The 23,066-nt window shown below is 28.2% G+C and overlaps 1 protein-coding gene, 8 non-coding genes and 2 pseudogenes across 9 annotated transcripts; 1 reads left to right on the forward strand and 10 right to left on the reverse strand.

Moving 5' to 3' along the window:
* Window positions 1–3,356: 3,356 nt before the first annotated feature.
* LOC145761723 (U4 spliceosomal RNA) lies at window positions 3,357–3,497 on the reverse strand. The gene has a single exon (XR_014287389.1). It is a non-coding gene; the product is annotated as a U4 spliceosomal RNA (small nuclear RNA).
* Window positions 3,498–4,361: 864 nt separating this feature from the next.
* LOC145761796 (U4 spliceosomal RNA) lies at window positions 4,362–4,502 on the reverse strand. Its single transcript, XR_014287457.1, has one exon. It is a non-coding gene; the product is annotated as a U4 spliceosomal RNA (small nuclear RNA).
* Window positions 4,503–5,365: 863 nt separating this feature from the next.
* On the reverse strand, window positions 5,366–5,506 carry LOC145761636 (U4 spliceosomal RNA). The gene has a single exon (XR_014287306.1). It is a non-coding gene; the product is annotated as a U4 spliceosomal RNA (small nuclear RNA).
* An 867-nt stretch (window positions 5,507–6,373) lies between these two features.
* On the reverse strand, window positions 6,374–6,514 carry LOC145761904 (U4 spliceosomal RNA). Its single transcript, XR_014287558.1, has one exon. It is a non-coding gene; the product is annotated as a U4 spliceosomal RNA (small nuclear RNA).
* Window positions 6,515–7,378: 864 nt separating this feature from the next.
* Window positions 7,379–7,519, reverse strand: LOC145761728 (U4 spliceosomal RNA). The gene has a single exon (XR_014287394.1). It is a non-coding gene; the product is annotated as a U4 spliceosomal RNA (small nuclear RNA).
* A 1,017-nt stretch (window positions 7,520–8,536) lies between these two features.
* On the reverse strand, window positions 8,537–8,677 carry LOC145761810 (U4 spliceosomal RNA). Its single transcript, XR_014287470.1, has one exon. It is a non-coding gene; the product is annotated as a U4 spliceosomal RNA (small nuclear RNA).
* Window positions 8,678–9,541: 864 nt separating this feature from the next.
* Window positions 9,542–9,682, reverse strand: LOC145761897 (U4 spliceosomal RNA). The gene has a single exon (XR_014287552.1). It is a non-coding gene; the product is annotated as a U4 spliceosomal RNA (small nuclear RNA).
* Window positions 9,683–10,535: 853 nt separating this feature from the next.
* Window positions 10,536–10,676, reverse strand: LOC145761756 (U4 spliceosomal RNA). Its single transcript, XR_014287420.1, has one exon. It is a non-coding gene; the product is annotated as a U4 spliceosomal RNA (small nuclear RNA).
* A 1,874-nt stretch (window positions 10,677–12,550) lies between these two features.
* LOC145760260 (uncharacterized) lies at window positions 12,551–13,394 on the reverse strand. Its single transcript, XM_082574135.1, has 2 exons — window positions 13,222–13,394; window positions 12,551–12,755 (listed from the first exon to the last, which is right to left on the reverse strand). Exons 1-2 carry the CDS (start codon window positions 13,392–13,394, stop codon window positions 12,551–12,553), a joined length of 378 nt encoding a protein of 125 aa, XP_082430261.1.
* Window positions 13,395–18,093: 4,699 nt separating this feature from the next.
* LOC145760261 (uncharacterized) lies at window positions 18,094–20,422 on the forward strand (annotated as a pseudogene).
* Window positions 20,423–20,769: 347 nt separating this feature from the next.
* On the reverse strand, window positions 20,770–21,171 carry LOC145760108 (uncharacterized; annotated as a pseudogene).
* Between the last annotated feature and the right edge of the window lie 1,895 nt (window positions 21,172–23,066).

Genomic DNA, 23,066 nt, shown 5'->3' on the forward strand with positions numbered 1-23,066 from the left:
AAAATATTTACATTTATTTACACAGACCACTTTACTTTTTAAAATTTAAAAATGAGGCAGTATTTAGTGTCCACAATAATTTTTACAAAATCATTGTCCAACAACAAACAAGCAATATCTTCGTCTTCATTGGTTATGTCAATATTGAAAAAATTTGTTAGTACAGTATTACATAAGGAAAGATTGTATTGTTTGTCACCGTCAAAGAAGTCGAGGTTAATATTGCAAACTAGAGTAAGGTTTTTCATTTTTAAAAGTCTGTGACATAGTTGGCATTTGCCAACCTTTGGGTTTGCAGTAACCGAAACTTCGCCCTCACACTTGTTTGCATTACATTTAAGGTAATGTTTTATTTTAGAAACGGAATTAATTTCCCCATTTAGAGCAAAGGGATCACTTGCTTCTATAGTTGAGATAGTTTCAACTTCACCTATCTCCACTATAGAAGTCAAGTGATTAAATTTGCAGTAAGTAAAAACTCCAAACTTAGTATGCTCTAAATAGGTGATCTCGTAGCTTTTATTTATTTTTAAGGTATTAACAAATTTTTCCCATAAAATTATGCCGATTGAGTTTGTATTGTCGGCGACAACAACAAATTGCCGTTGCACCGAATTGCCTTTAAGAAAAGTTAACAATGGCGAGTCCACTTGAACCACTTTAATTCTAATGGAACATGGTTCGACGTCGTTGGTGACTAAAATGTCGTTTAAAGTTAAAAGTTTAAAATCTTCGGGAATATATACCAAATTTCGGTTGGAAGCTTCACAGATATTGCCGGGATTGACAATAATTTGAAGTTTGTCGCCATAATTTGCCCCCGATTTTCTAACTGAAACCCCGCGAGCGATAATCGGCGTTTTATCATCGGCAAATTTTGCAAATTTCGTTTGTTGTTCGTGGTCAAACGAAATAAGGGGTAATTTTCGTTTGCCAGCAGCAACTTCTGCGGTAAAATATGATTTTACTCTGCCCTGCTTTACCGGGGAAACCTTCATGGAAATGATATGCAAGCTAACGTTTTTGCGCTCTTCGTTGATGTTTTCTGCGTCTATTTCTTCGTGCGAGGTGGATTGTTTGTTCATTTTTTAAATTGTTTATATTGTTAATAGTAATAGAGAATCTTGATCTTAAAGCAATATTTACATTAATAATTGATAAGTTTAATTAAAAAAAATAATTTACTTACTTTTAGTAGTTTGACACGTTACAATTTATGCAAAACTGTTTTACTAACATTACACGACTTTCGCTTGCCTATAATTACTAACTGTTTTTAAGTGGCCGTTGTTACATTATGCTTTACAAACATTTAACTGTTGTAACTAGTTATCCTGCTTATAAATAAACATAATGTAACTGTTTTCAAAGTGTTTTACCGAAGTACAATTACACTTTTTAAAGTGTTTTATTGTTATAGCTTAGACAGGGTTTTTTTATGGTTATGACTGATAACCTCTGTACAAAGATTAGTGTAAATTATTTTTGTCAATCATAAGCTTCTTGAAAATTTACGAAAAATTTAAAAAAATAAAAAAAATTATATTGAATGAATCCAACTGCATTTGTTTGTTAAAACATATTAAACTTAAAAAAAAAACAGTTTAAAATCATTTAATTTTTTTTAATTTAGTACTTTACATATGATTATAAGGCGTTTTCATTTTTAATATAAACGCAATGATTTTAACGAAATAAAAATGTTAAATTAGTAATTTTATTTAAATTTATCTAAAATATTAATCGGGTATATTTTAGCTAAAAAAATTTAAAGTAGGCCTAAACTATATCATGTTCTTTTTTTTTAAATGTGAAATTTTTTTTGAAAATGTGATTTGTGTCCAGAGCTTGTAAGTGCGATTAACACTTTTGGTGTTAGTTAAAAGTGCAAAAAGATCTGGAGTCGCTGGACTATTACTTAAATGTGCGAAAAAATTCTTAGTTTTTTTGTAAATTACACAGGAAATGGAAATCACGCTGTTAAATTTTGTTTTGTTAAAAACATTTTACATACAATATTTTTTCTTAAAGTTTTATATTATCAGTAAAAAATAGTAATAAAATTTTGTAAAACTTAACTTTTCCAATAAAACACTTCTTAAGTAAAATGTGTATAAAAGTTAATTTTTGTTTTTTAATTATATTTTAACACTTGTTTATTAAATAAAACTTAAATATCGATATTTTGCTTTTAAATCTTGCTTATTTGCGTATCTTAACATAAAAACTCTAAAAATAAGGAGACTAACTACACATAACACTAACATAAGATACTGGTATTGCATAAAGAGCTAAAGCTCTACGGTTTAGACATAACTAAAATATAGGTATTAATACAAAAACAAGAAAATTTAAAGGCAAAAATAAAATAAAGGAAAAAAAGGAAAAGATGCGATTTAAACAAAGAACAAAATTTTTCCAAGTGAAAATCTTTAGGATTTCACGCATTAAACCGTATGTCCAGTGGCGGTCTAGAACCACTGACAAGTAATAAAGAAAATAATAGGAATAATCAGGCGTAAAGCCGCTTAGAAATTAAAAGCCACAGCGCCGCACTGCTTACGATGTAGCGACGCCGTGCCTCGCAATACACATAATAAAACACAAAAATAAAAATGAAAAATTAGGTTGATGTTTATGAATTAAGAATTAAATATTTGGTCTAATGTATATTACGATATTAGTAAATTACAATCATAATTAAAAAAAATTATTTGTTTGGTTACTATATTTAAATGTTTATTTATTAAATAAAACTCAAATATCAATTTAAGGCATTTAAAATTTTGTCTCATGTTTATCTACAGAAATTTATGTTAAAAATAATCAAATAATTTCGAACCATATTTTATTTATCAAATAAATCTAGTTCAATTTGTTTTTACTTAATAATTTTGAAAGTTAATTTTCAGCGGTTTTGGTTATTTAAATAAAAAAAGATTATAAACCCAATAAAATTTTATCACATATACTATGTAATTTTTAAAAATGGGAATAAATCAATTCAAAAATAACAAAGGTTTGTGTGGTAATCCAATCCGGAACCTTTCGTACCCGAGGTAAGTTTAATATACTTACCCTTATTATAGACCAACAAGTTTTTGTCGGTCGAGATTTTTTAGGTCCGTTGAATCGACACTTATAAATCTAAATCATAAAAGCCTTGGTTTTTTCTATGATATTTTTTTATTTAATTTATTAAAAAATGGTTTTATTTAAACGTGTTAGAGCTCGCTGCGATTACTCGACGAAAAACCAAAGCATGTGGTATTGGTGCGCTTCGAAACTTAAATCTATCAGTCAAAACCTGTCACATAAACCTCCTACATAACAGCTTTTAATTTAGAATAAAAGACTTCACTGGGAAATCTTCAGAAATTGCCTCGGCCAACGGTTTTTCACGTCGTCAGGGCGGGGTATTGGGAATAGTTTTCAACTAGCAATAATCGCACCTCGGATAAACCTCATCGGTTACGATATCGCCTCTGCGCAAAGCTATCAAAAAATGGCAAGATAACCTTTCCTATTCAAATAAAATGCTTCCATTTGTGGTGCGCAAAAATTTTTAATCAAGGAATACACATTAAAGTTTTAATTAACAAATTTGTTTGACCATTAAACATAATTATTAAGCATAGAAAACTAATTTCATTTTTGTTTAATAAAAGCACCAAAATAATAAATTGTATAACAACTATTTATCCGATACCTAACGTCGTCAAGTAAAATTTTATCTTGCTTTTTCTTATAAGTTTTTATCAAAATGCTGAAAACTTTTTTTTTAAATTTAACCACAACATAATCAAGATAAGCACAACTTTTTTGACATACATTTAAAAAAATTCACAGTTTTCCAGTATCAATAAATTTATTATTCAATTTGTTTTTACTTAATAATTTTGAAAGATAATTTTCAGCGGTTTTGGTTATTTAAATAAAAAAAGATTATAAACCCAATAAAATTTTATCACATAAACTATGTAATTTTTAAAAATGGGGATAAATCAATTCAAAAATAACAAAGGTTTGTGTGGTAATTAATTCCAGAACCTTTCGTACCCGAGGTAAGTTTAATATACTTACCCTTATTATAGACCAACAAGTTTTTGTCGGTCGAGATTTTTTAGGTCCGTTGAATCGACACTTATAAATCTAAATCATAAAAGCCTTGGTTTTTTCTATGATATTTTTTTATTTAATTTATTAAAAAATGGTTTTATTTAAACGTGTTAGAGCTCGCTGCGATTACTCGACGAAAAACCAAAACATGTGGTATTGGTGCGCTTCGAAACTTAAATCTATCAGTCAAAACCTGTCACATAAACCTCCTACATAACAGCTTTTGATTTAGAATAAAAGACTTCACTGGGAAATCTTCAGAAATTGCCTCGGTCAACGGTTTTTCACGTCGTCAGGACGGGGTATTGGGAATAGTTTTCAACTAGCAATAATCGCACCTCGGATAAACCTCATCGGTTACGATATCGCCTTTGCGCAAAGCTATCAAAAAATGGCAAGATAACCTTTCCTATTCAAATAAAATGCTTCCATTTGTGGTGCGCAAAAATTTTTAATCAAGGAATACACATTAAAATTTTAATTAACAAATTTGTTTGACCATTAAACATAATTATTAAGCATAGAAAACTAATTTCATTTTTGTTTAATAAAAGCACCAAAATAATAAATTGTATAACAACTATTTATCCGATACCTAACGTCGTCAAGTAAAATTTTATCTTGCTTTTTCTTATAAGTTTTTATCAAAATGCTGAAAATTTTTTTTTAAATTTAACCACAACATAATCAAGATAAGCACAACTTTTTTGACATACATTTAAAAAAATTCACAGTTTTCCAGTATCAATAAATTTATTATTCAATTTGTTTTTACTTAATAATTTTGAAAGTTAATTTTCAGCGGTTTTGGTTATTTAAATAAAAAAAGATTATAAACCCAATAAAATTTTATCACATAAACTATGTAATTTTTAAAAATGGGAATAAATCAATTCAAAAATAACAAAGGTTTGTGTGGTAATTCAATCCGGAACCTTTCGTACCCGAGGTAAGTTTAATATACTTACCCTTATTATAGACCAACAAGTTTTTGTCGGTCGAGATTTTTTAGGTCCGTTGAATCGACACTTATAAATCTAAATCATAAAAGCCTTGGTTTTTTCTATGATATTTTTTTATTTAATTTATTAAAAAATGGTTTTATTTAAACGTGTTAGAGCTCGCTGCGATTACTCGACGAAAAACCAAAGCATGTGGTATTGGTGCGCTTCGAAACTTAAATCTATCAGTCAAAACCTCTCACATAAACCTCCTACATAACAGCTTTTGATTTAGATTAAAAGACTTCACTGGAAAATCTTCAGAAATTGCCTCGGCCAACGGTTTTTCACGTCGTCAGGGCGGGGTATTGGAAATAGTTTTCAACTAGCAATAATCGCACCTCGGATAAACCTCATCGGTAACGATATCGCCTCTGCGCAAAGCTATCAAAAAAATGGCAAGATAACCTTTCCTATTCAAATAAAATGCTTCCATTTGTGGTGCGCAAAAATTTTTAATCAAGGAATACACATTAAAATTTTAATTAACAAATTTGTTTGACCATTAAACATAATTATTAAGCATAGAAAACTAATTTCATTTTTGTTTAATAAAAACACCAAAATAATAAATTGTATAACAACTATTTATCCGATACCTAACGTCGTCAAGTAAAATTTTATCTTGCTGTTTCTTATAAGTTTTTATCAAAATGCTGGAAATTTTTTTTTTTAATTTAACCACAACATAATCAAGATAAGCACAACTTTTTTGACATACATTTAAAAAAATTTACAGTTTTCCAGTATCAATAAATTTATTATTCAATTTGTTTTTACTTAATAATTTTGAAAGTTAATTTTCAGTGGTTTTGGTTATTTAAATAAAAAAAGATTATAAACTCAATAAAATTTTATCACATAAACTATGTAATTTTTAAAAATGGGAATAAATCACTTCAAAAATAACAAAGGTTTGTGTGGTAATCCAATCCAGAACCTTTCAGACCCGAGGTAAGTTTAATATACTTACCCTTATTATAGACCAACAAGTTTTTGTCAGTCGAGATTTTTTAATTCCGTTAAATCGACACTTATAAATCTAAATCGTAAAGGCCTTGGTTTTTTCTATGATATTTTTTATTTAATTTATTAAAAAATGATTTTATTTGAACGTGTTAGAGAGCTCGCCGCAATTACTCGACAAAAAACCAAAGCATGTGGTATTGGTGCGTTTCGAACCTTAAATCTATTAATCAAAACCTGTTACATAAACCTCTAATATAAAAGGTTTTGATTAAAGAATAAAAGACTTTACAAGGAAATCTTCAGAAATTGCCTCGGCCAACGGTTTTTCACGTCGTCAGGGCGGGGCATTGGGAATAGTTTTCAACTAGCAATAATCGCACCTCGGATAAACCTGATCAGTTACAATATCGCCTTTGCGCAAAGCTATCAAAAAATGGCAAGATAACCTTTCCTATTCAAATAAAATGCTTCCATTTGTGGTGCGCAAAAATTTTTAATCAAGGAATACACATTAAAATTTTAATTAACAATTTTGTTTGACCATTAAACATAATTATTAAGCATAGAAAACTAATTTCATTTTTGTTTAATAAAAGCACCAAAATAATAAATTGTATAACAACTATTTATCCGATACCTAACGTCGTCAAGTAAAATTTTATCTTGCTTTTTCTTATAAGTTTTTATCAAAATGCTGAAAATTTTTTTTTTAAATTTAACCACAACATAATCAAGTGAAGCACAACTTTTTTGACATACATTTAAAAAAATTCACATTTTTCCAGTATCAATAAATTTATTATTCAATTTTTTTTTACTTAATAATTTTGAAAGTTTATTTTCAGCGGTTTTGGTTATTTAAATAAAAAAAGATTATAAACCCAATAAAATTTTATCACATAAACTATGTAATTTTTAAAAATGGGAATAAATCAATTTAAAAATAACAAAGGTTTGTGTGGTAATCCAATCCGGAACCTTTCGTACCCGAGGTAAGTTTAATATACTTACCCTTATTATAGACCAACAAGTTTTTGTCGGTCGAGATTTTTTAGGTCCGTTGAATCGACACTTATAAATCTAAATCATAAAAGCCTTGGTTTTTTCTATGATATTTTTTTATTTAATTTATTAAAAAATGGTTTTATTTAAACGTGTTAGAGCTCGCTGCGATTACTCGACGAAAAACCAAAGCATGTGGTATTGGTGCGCTTCGAAACTTAAATCTATCAGTCAAAACCTGTCACATAAACCTCCTACATAACAGCTTTTGATTTAGAATAAAAGACTTCACTGGGAAATCTTCAGAAATTGCCTCGGCCAACGGTTTTTCACGTCGTCCGGGCGGGGTATTGGGAATAGTTTTCAATTAGCAATAATCGCACCTCGGATAAACCTCATGGGTTACGATATCGCCTCTGCGCAAAGCGATCAAAAAAGTGGCAAGATAACCTTTCCTATTCAAATAAATTGCTTCCATTTGTGGTGCGCAAAAATTTTTAATCAAGGAATACACATTAAAATTTTAATTAACAAATTTGTTTGACCATTAAACATAATTATTAAGCATAGAAAACTAATTTCATTTTTGTTTAATAAAAGCACCAAAATAATAAATTGTATAACAACTATTTATCCGATACCTCACGTCGTCAAGTAAAATTTTATCTTGTTGTTTCTTATAAATTTTTATCAAAATAGTGGAAATTTTTTTTTTAATTTAACCACAACATAATCAAAATAAGCACAACTTTTTTGACATACATTTAAAAAAATTCACAGTTTTCCAGTATCAATAAATTTATTATTCAATTTGTTTTTACTTAATAATTTTGAAAGTTAATTTTCAGTAGTTTTGGTTATTTAAATAAAAAAAGATTATAAACCCAATAAAATTTTATCACCTAAACTATGTAATTTTTAACAATGGGAATAAATCGATTTAAAAATAACAAAGTTTTGTGTGGTAATTAATTCCGGAACCTTTCAGACCCGAGGTAAGTTTAATATACTAACCCTTATTATAGACCAACAAGTTTTTGTCAGTCGAGATTTTGTAGGTCCGTTGAATCGACACTTACAAATCTAAAATCGTAAAAGCCTTGGTTTTTTCTATGATATTTTTTTATTTAATTTATTAAAAAATGGCTTTATTTAAACGTTTAAGAGCTCGCTGCGATTACTCGACGAAAAACCAAAGCATGTGGTATTGGTGCGCTTCGAAACTTAAATCTATCAGTCAAAACCTGTCACATAAACCTCCTACATGACATCTTTTGATTTAGAATAAAAGACTTCACAGGAAAATCTTCAGAAATTGCCTCGGCCAACTTTTCGACGAAAAACCAAAGCATGTGGTATTGGTGCGTTTCGAACCTTAAATCTATCAGTCAAAACCTGTCACATAAACCTCTTATATAAAAGGTTTTGATTAAAGAATAAAAGACTTTACAAGGAAATCTTCAGAAATTGCCTCGGCCAACGGATTTTTACGTCTTCAGGGCGGGGTATTGGGAATAGTTTTCAACTAGCAATAATCGCACCTCGGATAAACCTCATCAGTTACGATATCGCCTTTGCGCAAAGCTATCAAAAAATGGCAAGATAACCTTTCCTATTCAAATAAAATGCTTCCATTTGTGGTGCGCAAAAATTTTTAATCAAGGAATACACATTAAAATTTTAAATAACGAATTTGTTTTATCATTAAACATAGAAAACTAATTTCATTTTTGCTTAATAAAAGCACCAAAATAATATATTGTATAACAACTATTTATCACTATTTATAAGTAAAATTTTATTTATAAGTAAAATTTTATCTTGCTGTTTCTTATAAGCTTTTATCAGAATGTTGGAAATTTTTTTTTTAAATTTAACCACAACATAATCAAGACAACTACCACTTTTTTAACATACATTTTAAAAAATTCACAGTTTTTCAGCATCTATAAATTCTATGTTCAGTTTATTTTTACTTAATAATTTTGAAAGTTAATTTTCAGTGGTTTTGGTTATTTAAATAAAAAAAGATTATAAACCCAATAAAATTTTATCACATAAACTATGTAATTTTTAAAAATAAGAATAAATCAATTCAAAAATAACAAAATTTTGTGTGGTAATCCAATCCGGAACCTTTCGTACCCGAGGTAAGTTTAATATACTTACCCTTATTATAGACCAACAAGTTTTTGTCGGTCGAAATTTTGTAGGTTTGTTGAATCGACATTTATAAATCTAAAATTGTAAAGGCCTTGGTTTTTTCTATGATATTTTTTATTTAATTTATTAAAAAATTGTTTTATTTGAACGTGTTAGAGAGCTCGCCGCGATTACTCGACGAAAAACCAAAGCATGTGGTATTGGTGCGTTTCGAACCTTAAATCTATCAATCAAAACCTGTCACATAAACCTCTTATATAAAAGGTTTTGATTAAAGAATAAAAGACTTTACAAGGAAATCTTCAGAAATTGCCTCGGCCAACGGATTTTTGCGTCTTCAAGGCGGGGTATTGGGAATAGTTTTCAACTAGCAATAATCGCACCTTGGATAAACCTCATCAGTTACGATATCGCCTTTGCGCAAAGCTACCAAAAAATGCCAAGATAACCTTTCCTATTCAAATAAAATGCTTCCATTTGTGGTGCGCAAAAATTTTTAATCGAGGAATACACATTAAAATTTTAAATAACGAATTTGTTTTATCATTAAACATAGAAAACTAATTTCATTTTTGCTTAATAAAAGCACCAAAATAATATATTGTATAACAACTATTTATCCGATACCTCACGTCGTCAAGTAAAATTTTATCTTGCTGTTTCTTATAAGCTTTTATCAGAATGTTGGAAATTTTTTTTTTAAATTTAACCACAACATAATCAAGACAACTACCACTTTTTTAACATACATTTTAAAAAATTCACAGTTTTTCAGCATCTATAAATTCTATGTTCAGTTTATTTTTACTTAATAATTTTGAAAGTTAATTTTCAGTGGTTTTGGTTATTTAAATATAAAAAGATTATAACCCCAATAAAATTTTATCACATAAACTATGTAATTTTTAAAAATAAGAATAAATCAATTCAAAAATAACAAAGTTTGGTGTGGTAATCAAATCCGGAACCTTTCGTACCCGAGGTAAGTTTAATATACTTACCCTTATTATAGACCAACAAGTTTTTGTCGGTCGAGATTTTTTAGGTCCGTTGAATCGACACTTATAAATCTAAATCGTAAAGGCCTTGGTTTTTTCTATGATATTTTTTATTTAATTTATTAAAAAATGGTTTTATTTGAACGTGTTAGAGAGCTTGCCGCGATTACTCGACCAAAAACCAAAGCATGTGGTATTGGTGCGTCTCGAACCTTAAATCTATTAATCAAAACCTGTTACATAAACCTCTTATATAAAAAGATTTGATTAAAGAATAAAATGCTTTACAAGGAAAACTTCAGAAATTGCCTCGGCCAACGGTTTTTTACGTCGTCAGGGCGGGGTATTGGGAATAGTTTTCAACTAGCAATAATCGCACTTCGAATAAACCTCATTAGTTACGATATCGCCTCTGCGCAAAGCTATCAACAAACTAATTAAATATACTTAACAAACAAAAATTAATTTTTTAACCCACTTTTGTTGATATCAAAATATACATTACACGAAGTTTTGAATGCCTAAAATCGATATTTGATTTTTAATAAATAAACAAGCATTCAAATATAATAAACAAACGAAAATTATTTTTTAAATATGTTTTCAATTTACTAATATTATAAAATACACTATATTAAATGTTTAATATCAAACTTTAATTTTTAATAAACAAACAAGCATATAAATATAATAAACAAACTAAAATTAAATATTTAATCCATTTTTGAGTTATTAATATTATGATATATAACTGACCAAAATTTAACAACATAATGATGATCCCTAAATTTTAATAAACAAACACCCATTAATTAGTAATTAGTAATATTTAAATTACCAAAATGGGAGAAATGAAACACAATATGATAATAAACAACATACTAAAATTTCAGAACTGCTAATGTTTTAGAACAAAAGTTATTCTAACTCAAAATTTACGGTTTCTAGGACATTGGAAAAGATTAATCTGAAGTATATTATTAATAATGACAATAACAATATGTTTCGAAATCTAAAATTTCGAACCATAATAATAATGACAATAACAATTTGTTTCGAAATCTAAGATTTTGAACCATAACTAGATTTATTTGATAAAAAAAAATGGTTCGAAATTATTTGAATATTTTTAAAATTAATCTTTATTGTAAATAAATTTATAGACAAATATTACCTAATTAAAAATATTAACTGAACTAATTAATCAAATATCACGTATACCTTTTTTAATTATTACACTAAAAAATTAGAATTTTTTTATATTGTTCTGCGCTTAAGTAACAATCTTTAGTTTTTATGGAATAAACAAGCATTTAAATATGATAAACATACAAAAATTAATTTTTTAACTCGTTTTTATGTAAATCATTTCATAATATACGATTGACCAAGATTAAAAAAAATAATAACAATTTTTAAATTTTAATAAACAAACACCTATTACTTGGTAATTAGTAATAAAAATAAAAATTTTAATTCATTTTTGAGTTACCAATATCATGATATACAATTAACCAAAATTTAAAAAATAAATGACAATCTTTAAATTCCAATAAATAAACAACTATTAATTAGTAATAAAAATTAAATTTTCAATCTATTTTTAAGTTATAAATACCATAATATATAACTTACCAAAATTTAAAAACCTGGTAAACATAATTCAATTTTAAAAATAGGAGGATCAGAAAACTTTATTATGACTCATAACATACTAAAAATTCAAAACTTTGAAAGTACTAGAACAAAAGTTATTTTGAACCAAAATTCGGACTAGTATGAATAAAAACAACTAGATTTATTTGATAAGTAAAAAATGGTTCGAAATTAATGGATTTTTTAATGCATTATCTCTTAATGGTATTCATATACATTAGACCAACAATTTGATAATTAAAATTAATCTTTAAATTTTTAATAAACCTACAAGCATTTAAATATATTAAACAAACAAAAATTACTTTTTTTAACCCAGTTTTAAGTTGTTAATATCAGGATATACATTAAAACAAATTTTGAATACCTAAAATTGATATTTGAAATTTTTAACAACCGATCATAAAAATAAAATAATTACTTAAAATATGACTTACACAACTATCTTTTCAACCATTTCTCCCATAATCAATAATTTAATAGCCCACCTTTAATAGCCAAATTTTCGCGAACTGTTTAAAAAAATAGTTAAAACAATAATATATAACATAACTCGCTTTATTTCCTTTAATTCAATCTTATTTAACCCTGCTTGTTGCTAGCAACAAGTATACATTGTTAAAATATAGAAGTATCAGATTGTTACCTATAGTTTTTGATTGTGCTTGAGCATGGTAAAATTAAAATTTCACTGTTTCTGATGTGCTCATAGGCACAAGGTGATCGGCTATAAAGTTCAATTGCCCACCGCACTATATCTGTGTGGTACCGCCTTGATTTTGCATTAACACAAGCATTTTGAACTTGAAACTTAAAAAACATGCCCCGCCACCCATTAACAACAGTTCTTTATTATAAAAAATAGGTTTTGTTTAAAAAAAATGTCCACACCAAAAGAGTTGTGCTATCACATAACCTTTTTTAAGTGGAATCATATTAAGCTGTAGCCTACTTTTATATTACATGAAAGATTTTTAGCAGACTGCACTAACTTAGCAATAGATTTATGTTTTTTAATTTGTGAAAATTGTTTTCGAACAGCAGGAGGTTTTATTGCTACTACATAAAGGGTAGATTGTTTTGGTAAATTCTAGGTTGGCCTTGCACCTAATTTTAGAGTTATAGCCGCCCTAATGGAAAATCATTTAAATTTACTTTCAAACAGATTTGTTTCTTAGTTTTAACCTATTATTTTTAATGTAATCTATAAACTTCCTTACAAACTTAAAAAACTTGACTTGGGCAAAGAAAAGTAGCCAGAAGGCCTATCTTTATTCGAATAAAGAGTATTTAGGCAAAATTATAATACTAACGTTTCTTTATTCAGCAAAGCCTTAGTATTATCACCACCAGAAACATCTCTTACCGATAAAACAAAGTTTTGCAATGCATTGCGGTAAACACGGTCTTCTTCGTTTTTGGCAATTTCTGGCCTACGTCTTATTTTTCGAGACCAAGAACATCCAGGCACATAGCAGTAGGTCATTTTATAATATACTAAAAATTAAGCCTGTATTATAACAATTGAAGTTGTTTAGCAATGTGAAATAAGGCAATACGCATCATCGCACCGTTACAACTTAGTTCGGTTCCCTATTACTTTACGATGTTACGACGTACACTATTGCTCATGCATAACGAATATCTACGTCATAAAAAACAAACACCTATTGGCTTTCTACCCGTTATATAATTAAACACCCAAAAATTTTATCTGTGTGATAAATAACTTTAGCCAAAATGTGATTACGTAGTAATAAATATAAAAATGAGTTTGATAACAATTTTTTCGCTTCATTTCTAACTGAACTTTAACCAGGTTTTTAAAAGAATCTGGAATTGAGCGTAAGCCAGGCATGCTACTTGTTTGTGAACAAGATTTGCAATCAATTTGTAATTTTATTAAAATAAAAAAAATATTTAGGTTATCAAAAAAAGTCAGTTGTTATATAAAATACCTAAATAATTTGATTTATGGTTTAATGTTTGAAATGTTTGATTTAAGGTGGATGGACAAAGAGTTGGGGTCAGTGGGGTTGGGTTAGATTGTTGAGTTAATTCATAAGAATTACAATTTGAAAAAGATAGGGCAGAGTTATAATATTGTGGGCAACACCAATACGGTTCAATATTATTTAATTATTTTTTTAATAACTTTTTAAGAAAAATTAAGATATGCATAAATATTATGTAAGAATATTACATAAATTAATTAATTAGATGTTAAATTGTAAATTATTAGACTAAAAAAGGAGATCTTTGTTTCCCCTTTTACAAAACTAGTTAAATTTTAACTCATTTTTCACTCATTGGCATTACTTATAAATTAGACCAATTTTTAAATGATTAAATTTATAAACTAATAATAATATTTTTTTCACCCGGTTTAAAGTTGTACAAGCAGCGTGGTGTAGTGGTAAGAACTCATGCTATACCACACATGAGGTCGTGGGTTCAATCCCCACTGATCTCATGCTGTAGCGCCCTTGAGTAAGGCGCTATCAACGGTATGAACCCCTGCTGAGTCAGCACTTAATCAGCATTATAATTACCGGGCAATTATAGTCTCTATAATATCCCAAACTGCCACAGGCAACTCGAGACTGGGACGGAGTAACTTATGTTACTCTATGTTTAAGTTGCGCATTCAACTTTCCCACATCGAGGATAAAGATATATACAAAAAAATAAATAAACAAGTAGTTAAATACAACAAACAAAATAAGTTTAAAATATGATTTTAGATTACTAATATCATGATATACATAAGAGTAAATTTTTAATGTTTAAGATCGATCTTTAATTTTTATTAAATAAACCAGCATTTAATTATAATTAACAAACAAAAATAAATATTTTAATCCGTTTTTAAGTTATTGATATCATGATATACAACTGACCTAACAAACACCTATTTATTAGTAGGAAATGACAAAATTTAGAGTTTTAAATTATTTTAAGTTATAAATTTCATATACGATTTTTGAGTTTTAATAAACAAACACCTATTAATATCTAATTAGTGATAATTCAATTTTAAAAATAGGAGAATCAGAAAACTTTATTATGACAAACAACATACTAAAATTTTAAATTTTTAAAGTACTAGAACAAAAGTTATTTTGAATTCGGACTAGTAAGAATGAAAACAATAACTAGATTTATTTAATAAATAAAAAATGGTTCGAAATTATTTGATTATTTTTAAAATTAATCTTTTATTTCTTAATTTTTTAACTTGTTTTTATGTAACTCATATCATAATATACGATTGACCAAGATAAGAAAAAATAATACCAATTTTTAAATTTTAATAAGCAAACAACTATTACTGGGTAATTAGTAAGAAAAATAAAAATTTGAATTCATTTTTGAGTTACCAATATCGTGATATACAATTGACCAAAATTTAAAAAAATATTAACAATCTTTAAATTTTAATAAACAAACAAGCAATTAGTAATTAGTTATAATTAAATTTTGAGAATAGGAGGATTAGAACACAATATTATTATAAACAGCATACTAAAATTTTAGAACTTTATATAAACAAGAACAAAAGTTATTTTCAACTAAAATTCGAATGAGTAAGAAAAATAAAAACTAGATTTATTCGATAAATAAAAAATGGTTCGAAATTTTTAATTATTTTTAAACTTAATCTTTATTGTAAATAAATTTATACATAAACATTACTTAATTAAAAATATTAACTGAACTAATTAATCAAATATTACGTATACCTTTTCTTAATTAAGACTTTTGTTTTGCGCCTAAATAATAATTCTTAATTTTTATTAAATAAACAAGCATTTAAATATGATAAACATTCAAAAATTAATTTTTTAACTCGTTTTTATGTAACTTTTATCATAATATACGATTGACCAAAATTTGAAAAAATAATATCAATTTTTAAATTCAAATAAACAAACAACTATTAATTAGTTATTAAAGATAGAAATTAAAACTTTAATTCTTTTTTAAGTTACTAATATTATGAAATACAATTGACCAAGATTTGAAAAATGAATAACGATTTTTAAATTTTAATAAACAAACACCTATCAATTAGTAATTAGTGATAAAAATTAAAATTTTAAAATTATTTTTCAGTTACTAATATTATGATATACAATTGACCAAAATTTAAAAATCTAATAACAATCTTTAAATTTGAATAAACAAACACCTATTAATTAGTGATTAGTGACAAAAATTAAAATTTTAATTCATTTTTGAGTTACTATTATCATGATATACAATTGACAAAATTTTAAAAATTAACAACAGCCTTTGAATTTTAATAAACAAACACTTATTAATTAGTAATTAGTGATAAAAATTAAAATTCTATTTTATTTTTGAGTTACTAATATCTTGATATAAAAATGGCCGACATTTAAAAAATAAACAACAATCTTTAAATTTTATTGAATAAACACCTATTAATTAGTAATTAGTAATAATAGTTAAAATTTTAATTCATTTTTGAGTTACCAATATCATGATATACCAATGGCTAAGATTTAAAAAATAAATAACAAATTTTAAATTTTAATAAATAAACACCTATTAATTAGTTATTAGTGATAATTAAATGTTGTAAATAGGGAAATAAAAACACAATCTGATAATAAACAACATACTAAAATTTCCAAACTGTAAATGTTCACAATCAAAAGTTATGTTAACTCAAAATTTATAGCTTTTAAGACACTGGAAAAGATTAATAATAATAACTAGATTTATTTGATAAATAAAATATGGTTCGAAATTATTTGATTATGTTTAGCATAAAATTTTATTAATAAAAAAAAATATGCATTCACCTTAACTAAGAATAGTACATATCTTTGATTTTTAATAAACAAACAAGCATTTAAATATATTATACAAATAAAATTAATTTTTCAACCCAGTTTTATGTTATTAATATCAGGATATACATTATATTAAATTTTAAATTCCTAAAATTGATTTAAAAATTAAATTTTTAATCCATTTTTGACTTAATAATATTATGATATATAACTGATCAAATTTTGAAAACCCAATAACGATTTTTAAATTTTAATAAATAAACACCTATTAATTAGTAATTATTGATATTTAAATTATCAAATCAGGAGGATTGAAACACAATATAATAATAAACAACATACTAAAATTTTAGAGATTTATATACACAAAATTAAAAGTTAATTGATTTTAAATTTTGGATTAGTAAGAATAAAAATAATGATAAATAAAATATGGTTCGAAATTATTTGATTATTTTTAACATAAATTTTTCTAAATAAAAAAAGATATGCATAAACATTAACTAAGAATAATACATACCTTTGATTTTTAATAAACAAACAAGCAATTATATATATTAAACAAACAAAAACTAATAATTAACCCAGTTTTAAGTCGGTAATATTAGGATATAAATTATAGTAAATGCGGTGAATACGGTCTTCTTCGTTTTTGGCAAGTTCTGGCCTACGTCTTATTTTTTTCGAGACCAAGAACATCCAGGCACATAGCGGTAGGTCATTTTATAATATACTAAAAATTAAGCCTGTATTATAACAAATCAAGTTGTTTAGCAATGTGAAATAAGGCAATACGCATCATCGCACCGTTACAACTTATTTCGGTTCCCTATTACTTTACTACGGTAGCCCGTAGGTGCCACCTCTATTTTATTAATCGCGAGAAATATTTTAACTCAACGCGAAATATATTTTGATCGCGAAAAATATATTAACACATCGCGAAATATATTTTAATCGCGAGAAATATTTAACACATCGCGAAATATATTTTGATCGCGAGAAATATTTTAACACATCGCCAATTATATTTTGATCGCGAAAAATATTTTAACGCATCGCGAAATATATTTTGATCGCGAGAAATATTTTATCACAGCGCGAAATATATTTTGATCGCGAGAAATATTTTAACACATCGCGAAATATATTTTGATCGCGAGAAATATTTTAAGAGAGCGCGAAATATATTTTGATCGCGAAAAATATTTTAAGAGAAGAATTATATTAAGCGCGAGCAAAACCTTTTTTAGCATGGTTATTGTAATAAACAATCCTACTGTCCCCTTTAACAATCATAATATTACAGGCTTAATATTTTTTATAGTTTGCTACCTAAGTAAAAGTTGATGTTAAAATAGTATGAATTGTCCAAATTGTAGTCAAGTTGTGCAAAGTGACCATCTGTTTTGTTCGCATTGTGGCCATGGTAAGTTGTGTACATACCGTTACCTTAAAATTTTATTTTTTATAAATCATACATACATGTAATTTACCAAAACTTAATTGTATCATATACTCTAGAGCGGTGTTTCTCAACCCCGAGTCCGCGGACTCAAATGAGTCCGCCGAAGGGCCTGGATGAGTCCGCGAGCATTGTTGCTTAGGGAATTATAATTCAGCCATTATCAGTAATTAGTTCATACTGTTTTAAAAATAAAACGCGGAATACAGTAGAATTCACTTACGATATTCTCGGTTAATACAGTCAGCCGCTTATTACCGATACATCCAAATTGCTTGGGACGGAATTATCCGATATATTTGCCATTACAAAAAACGGTTATTAATACGTTCCAGCTGCCGCTTAATACACCCGGTCCATACTGTTTTGATAAGAAAATTGTTTTTGACTATGTGCAAATAAACGGCAATTGTGACAAATTAAAGATACCGAATCCGATTTTTAGGTGCAGTTTAGGAAAGTTTGTTATTACACCTGCCGCTTTTTGCAGCCAAAATCGGCTGGCCCGACGTGGATGCATTGTAACCGAACCTACTGTATTCACTTTTTTTATATACCGTGTTTTAAAATCTTTCTTTGAAGAACACGAGCTTGAGTGGTCTAATTGCGTGTCTGTTTGTGCTGATGGTGCTCCAGCCATGATGGGAAGTAAGAAAGGCTTTATGAGTTTTGTGAAAAAGAAAAACAAAAACATTTCAGTTGTTCATTGTCTTCTTCACAGAGAGAATCTTGCAACAAAAGAAATACAAGAAGATCTTGCCATAGTTTTTAAAGAGGTTGTATCTGTGGTAAATTACATTAAATCTCGTCCTTTGAACACTCGTTTGTTTCGTGCTTTGTGTGCCGAAATGGAAGCGGAACATAGTGGGCTTCTTGCAATGCGAGTTCAAGGACAAGGCTCTCATTAAGTTGTGTGCTGAGTGAAAAACAGTTCTTGCTTTTTTTCGTCAATACTGTATTTAATTCCCCCATTTTGTAAAAAAGTGCGTTCTTTTTTTCGTTAATACCGTATTTAATGCCCCTATTTTGTGAAATACACTGCCTATTTAGAAATAAACAGCGCTTTCTTTTTTCGGTAGAAAGCTATAGAACTACCTTATTTTTATACTTATGGCTTGAGTCCGCGTATATTTAGGTCAGCTTGGAAATAGTCCATGGGCTAAAAAAAGGTTGAGAACCACTGCTCTAGAGTCTAATTTAGATAAACCTTTTTTTCAGTTACTTCGGTGGATTTTTTCAGTTACTTTCGGAAATCATGTTATTTTCTATTACTTTAATTTCGGATATGAATACAGTAAGATTTTGCAATTGTTGCAAGGTAGTCACAACCACATCAAGTATGAGAACACTTAAAAGGCATTTGTTTTAAATGGGCCTGTTCCGGCGATGTGGTTGGCTGAAAGATCAGAGTATTTTACCAGATGTATATAGTCGCATTAAAGAATTGATCGTAGTATCACAATCCTGGACCAAACTATGCCTGGCACATAAATGGTTATGATAAATTAAAAACGTTCGGATTTGCCATACATGGTGCAATTGATGGATTTAGCCGCAAAGTATTGTGGGTAAATGTTACACGGGCAAATAATTGCCCACATACAATTGCAGGAATGTACCTAAAAGCTGTTTCTCAAATACAAGGTTGTCCGCTTCAAGTAGTCTCTGATTTAGGTACTGAAAATTGAATAGTAGCAGCTGCCCAATGTTTTTTTTATGATAACATAAATGCACACGGTATGTCCCATCCCCTAGAAATCAAAGAATTGAAAGCTGGTGGTCATACCGTTGTAGATTTTGCACATCTTGGTGGTGTAATTTTTTTGGCGATTTAGAACGAAAGGGAATTGTAGACTATTCATCTCTGCATTAAGTAAAGAGTGTTTATGGTATAGTTTTTCCCATGTGCTGCAAAATGACCTACATTTTGTAATGAAACACTGGAATACTCATAAAATATGAAAGTCCAGACACAACACAGTGGCAGGTAGACCAAACTTGCTATATTCTATGCCGGGAGAATTTGGTGGGTGTGCTAATCTCTTTAAAGAAGTCTCCGATCAAAAAATTCAACTGGGTTATAATGAAATAGCAGATTCAATTGAATTTAATGAATACACTGAATATTTTGATTATGTTATTTCTGAACTGAGCCTCAACATGCCGGAATGTTGGCAAGATGCAATTACTTTTTATCAGCAGTTAATGAACGTTATTGACAATTGATTGTTGTTTTATGTAAACATTTGGCTTTTTTGCCAGCTTTACCTACTGTTATGCATAATAATTGTTTACTGATAAATTCTACAAGCAACTATTTTCATTTTACAGCTAAAAAATTTTTTTTTTATTATAACTTATCTGTAGACTTATGTAAATAAATGTTTCAAAAAATTTAAAAAATTTTTTTTTAACATCGTTGATAACTGTTTAAAATAAATAAGGTGATAGTACTAACAAACTTTATTTACTAGCAATAATTATATACACACAATGGTACCAAACAATGCTTAAATTGTTTACGACAGTTTTAACATAAGTACAATTATATAGCAATGAATACAACATTTTAGTCAATGCATCCCAAAAGCTTGGGCATTAGACATTGCAGTGATGAATACTGAATCAAATTGATTGGCATCTTCCATGTGCTTGGTCGAAAGAGTAACAGTACGACCACATGCCCCCACCTAAGGAAAACATATACTATGACCAGGATTGTTTTGTAAACAATCATGATTAAAGTTTACAGAAATGGTAAGTTCATCCCCAAAATTTGGCTTGTGTTTCTGACCAGTTAACCATCCCAACACACCAGCTGGTGTTAAATCAGCTGTTGTTGTAAGTAAGTCGTTATTTTCACCATCAGGAATAGGATTTTCATTGTCCGAGTTGTCATATGCTAGAGCTTCTTCTGTAGTGGCATGTATAGAGTTGTCTTCTATATGCATTAAAAAATCCTGAAAGTTATCCATAGTTTTTTCTTCTGTGCACCTTTTTGTAGACTTTTTACTTGAATATGCGGGAATTCATCTTTTGCACATACTGCATAGAATTAACTGGAGCTCCTCCTGAAAAAAAACTATTAGAAATACCAATTTGTAATTTTATTAAAACAAAAAAAAAATATTTCGGTCATCAAAAAAAGTCAGTTGTTACATAAAATACCTAAATAATTTAATTTGCCATTTTAATTTAACAATTAAAGTAGTGGTAGTTCCACTGAGCTCGTGAAGTCTGACTTAAGTGTTTTAGTCCTTCTTGTGCCATGGGAAAAGTTTTCCGAAACCCTTGTGGAAAGTTGTATGAATGAAATAAAACCCAAACCAATCAATAAAAAGGCTAAAAATGATAAGCATTTTGGTGACGTTGATACTAGAAACGATACATTCGTCGTATGGTTGTCGAAATTGGGACCCAAATATTTTAAATAAAAATGGAATAAAAAGTATTCAGCATAAGCTTGTTGGAAAGCCAGGTGATGAAACATTACCCTCTACAAAGAAGCTTGATAAACCAAAACAGGAATTTAATGGAAGAAATCAAAGAGAGTTGACCATTTCTGTTTCACATAAACATAATGTTTGATCACTTTGAGAAGTTAACTGAAACAACAAGCTCGTTTACTGACTTAAGAAGTTTGTGGAGGAATAAAAGTATATCGATAATTTTTTTTCGATCATTGAGTAATTTTTCTTACCTTAAAACAATTTTAAATAAAAATATGTTAAAATATTACTTTACGTAATTTAGAGCTTTAAAAATCCAAGGCTGTTAATTGGGAAAAAGTCACGCAGTTATCTTTAAAAAACGCAGTTATTTGTGTCGTTTCTAAACAGAATTTTTTTTTTCATAAAAAAATCAACTTTGATAACAGGTGTTCCGTTAATTAAATCGTTAACTTTTATAAAACTTAATCGTTACTTTAATACGAATGTATCGAAAGCGACCAAGAAGCAGATGTTTTGCCACTTTGGTAGCTAAGGAAGTTGCTAAAAGTTCCGAAAATGCTGCTGTGACTACAGTCTTTGCGGAACATTTTAACGAGGATGAGTTGTAATATGTTCCCATATACGATTCTCTAGTGTTAATCGATGGAAATTTAGAAAGTGGGATAAATCTGCCAGTTCACATGAGGTGTGCTGCCCACACTTTCAATTTAGTAGCTTGCAAAGATGTTGATATTGCGCTTCAAAGTACGGTATTTAAGCGACCTTTCCAAAATGTTATGGCTAAAGCAAATGCACTTTGGAATTGCCAAAGTCGAAGTTGTGTAGCAGCAAACACCTTATTTGCTGTACTGGGAAAAAGGTCTTTGGTTTCTAACACTACGCGGTAGAACTGTCTTTATGACTCAGTAGTCTGGTTAAATACCATTTTTGACTGTAATAGACATGCTTTTCATAGGTGCATGGCACAGCTTAAACTCCACAATTTTAGTGACCAGGATATGGAATTACTAAAGGACTATGCAAAGGTAACCTTTTTATTAGATAACTTAGTTACATGGCAGTAGTTTTGGTCAATTCGTACCGCTTTTTCCCTTGGGAAATTCTTATAATTTCCAAGGTGCTGAAAGTGGTGTGTTTAATAAAACTTGATTTATGCAACTAGCATTCTCCATTTCGTTTTAAAACACGAATAGAATTATAACGTTCTTGGTAACTTCCGATACATTCGTATTTAAGTAACGGTTTAGTTTTATCGAAGTTCACAATTTAATTAACGGAACACCCGTTATCGAATTTTATTTTTCAAGTAACGGTGCTGCAGTGACCAGTACCTTAGTGTGCAATGCGTTACTTTACTTCGATACTAAACAAAGTACATTTTACGGCGGCCGGTCAATTCATTATTAGCCCGTTATTGG

Source organism: Corella eumyota, chromosome 7 (genome assembly GCF_963082875.1).
Source record: "Corella eumyota chromosome 7, kaCorEumy4.1, whole genome shotgun sequence".
Taxonomy (NCBI): domain Eukaryota; kingdom Metazoa; phylum Chordata; class Ascidiacea; order Phlebobranchia; family Corellidae; genus Corella; species Corella eumyota.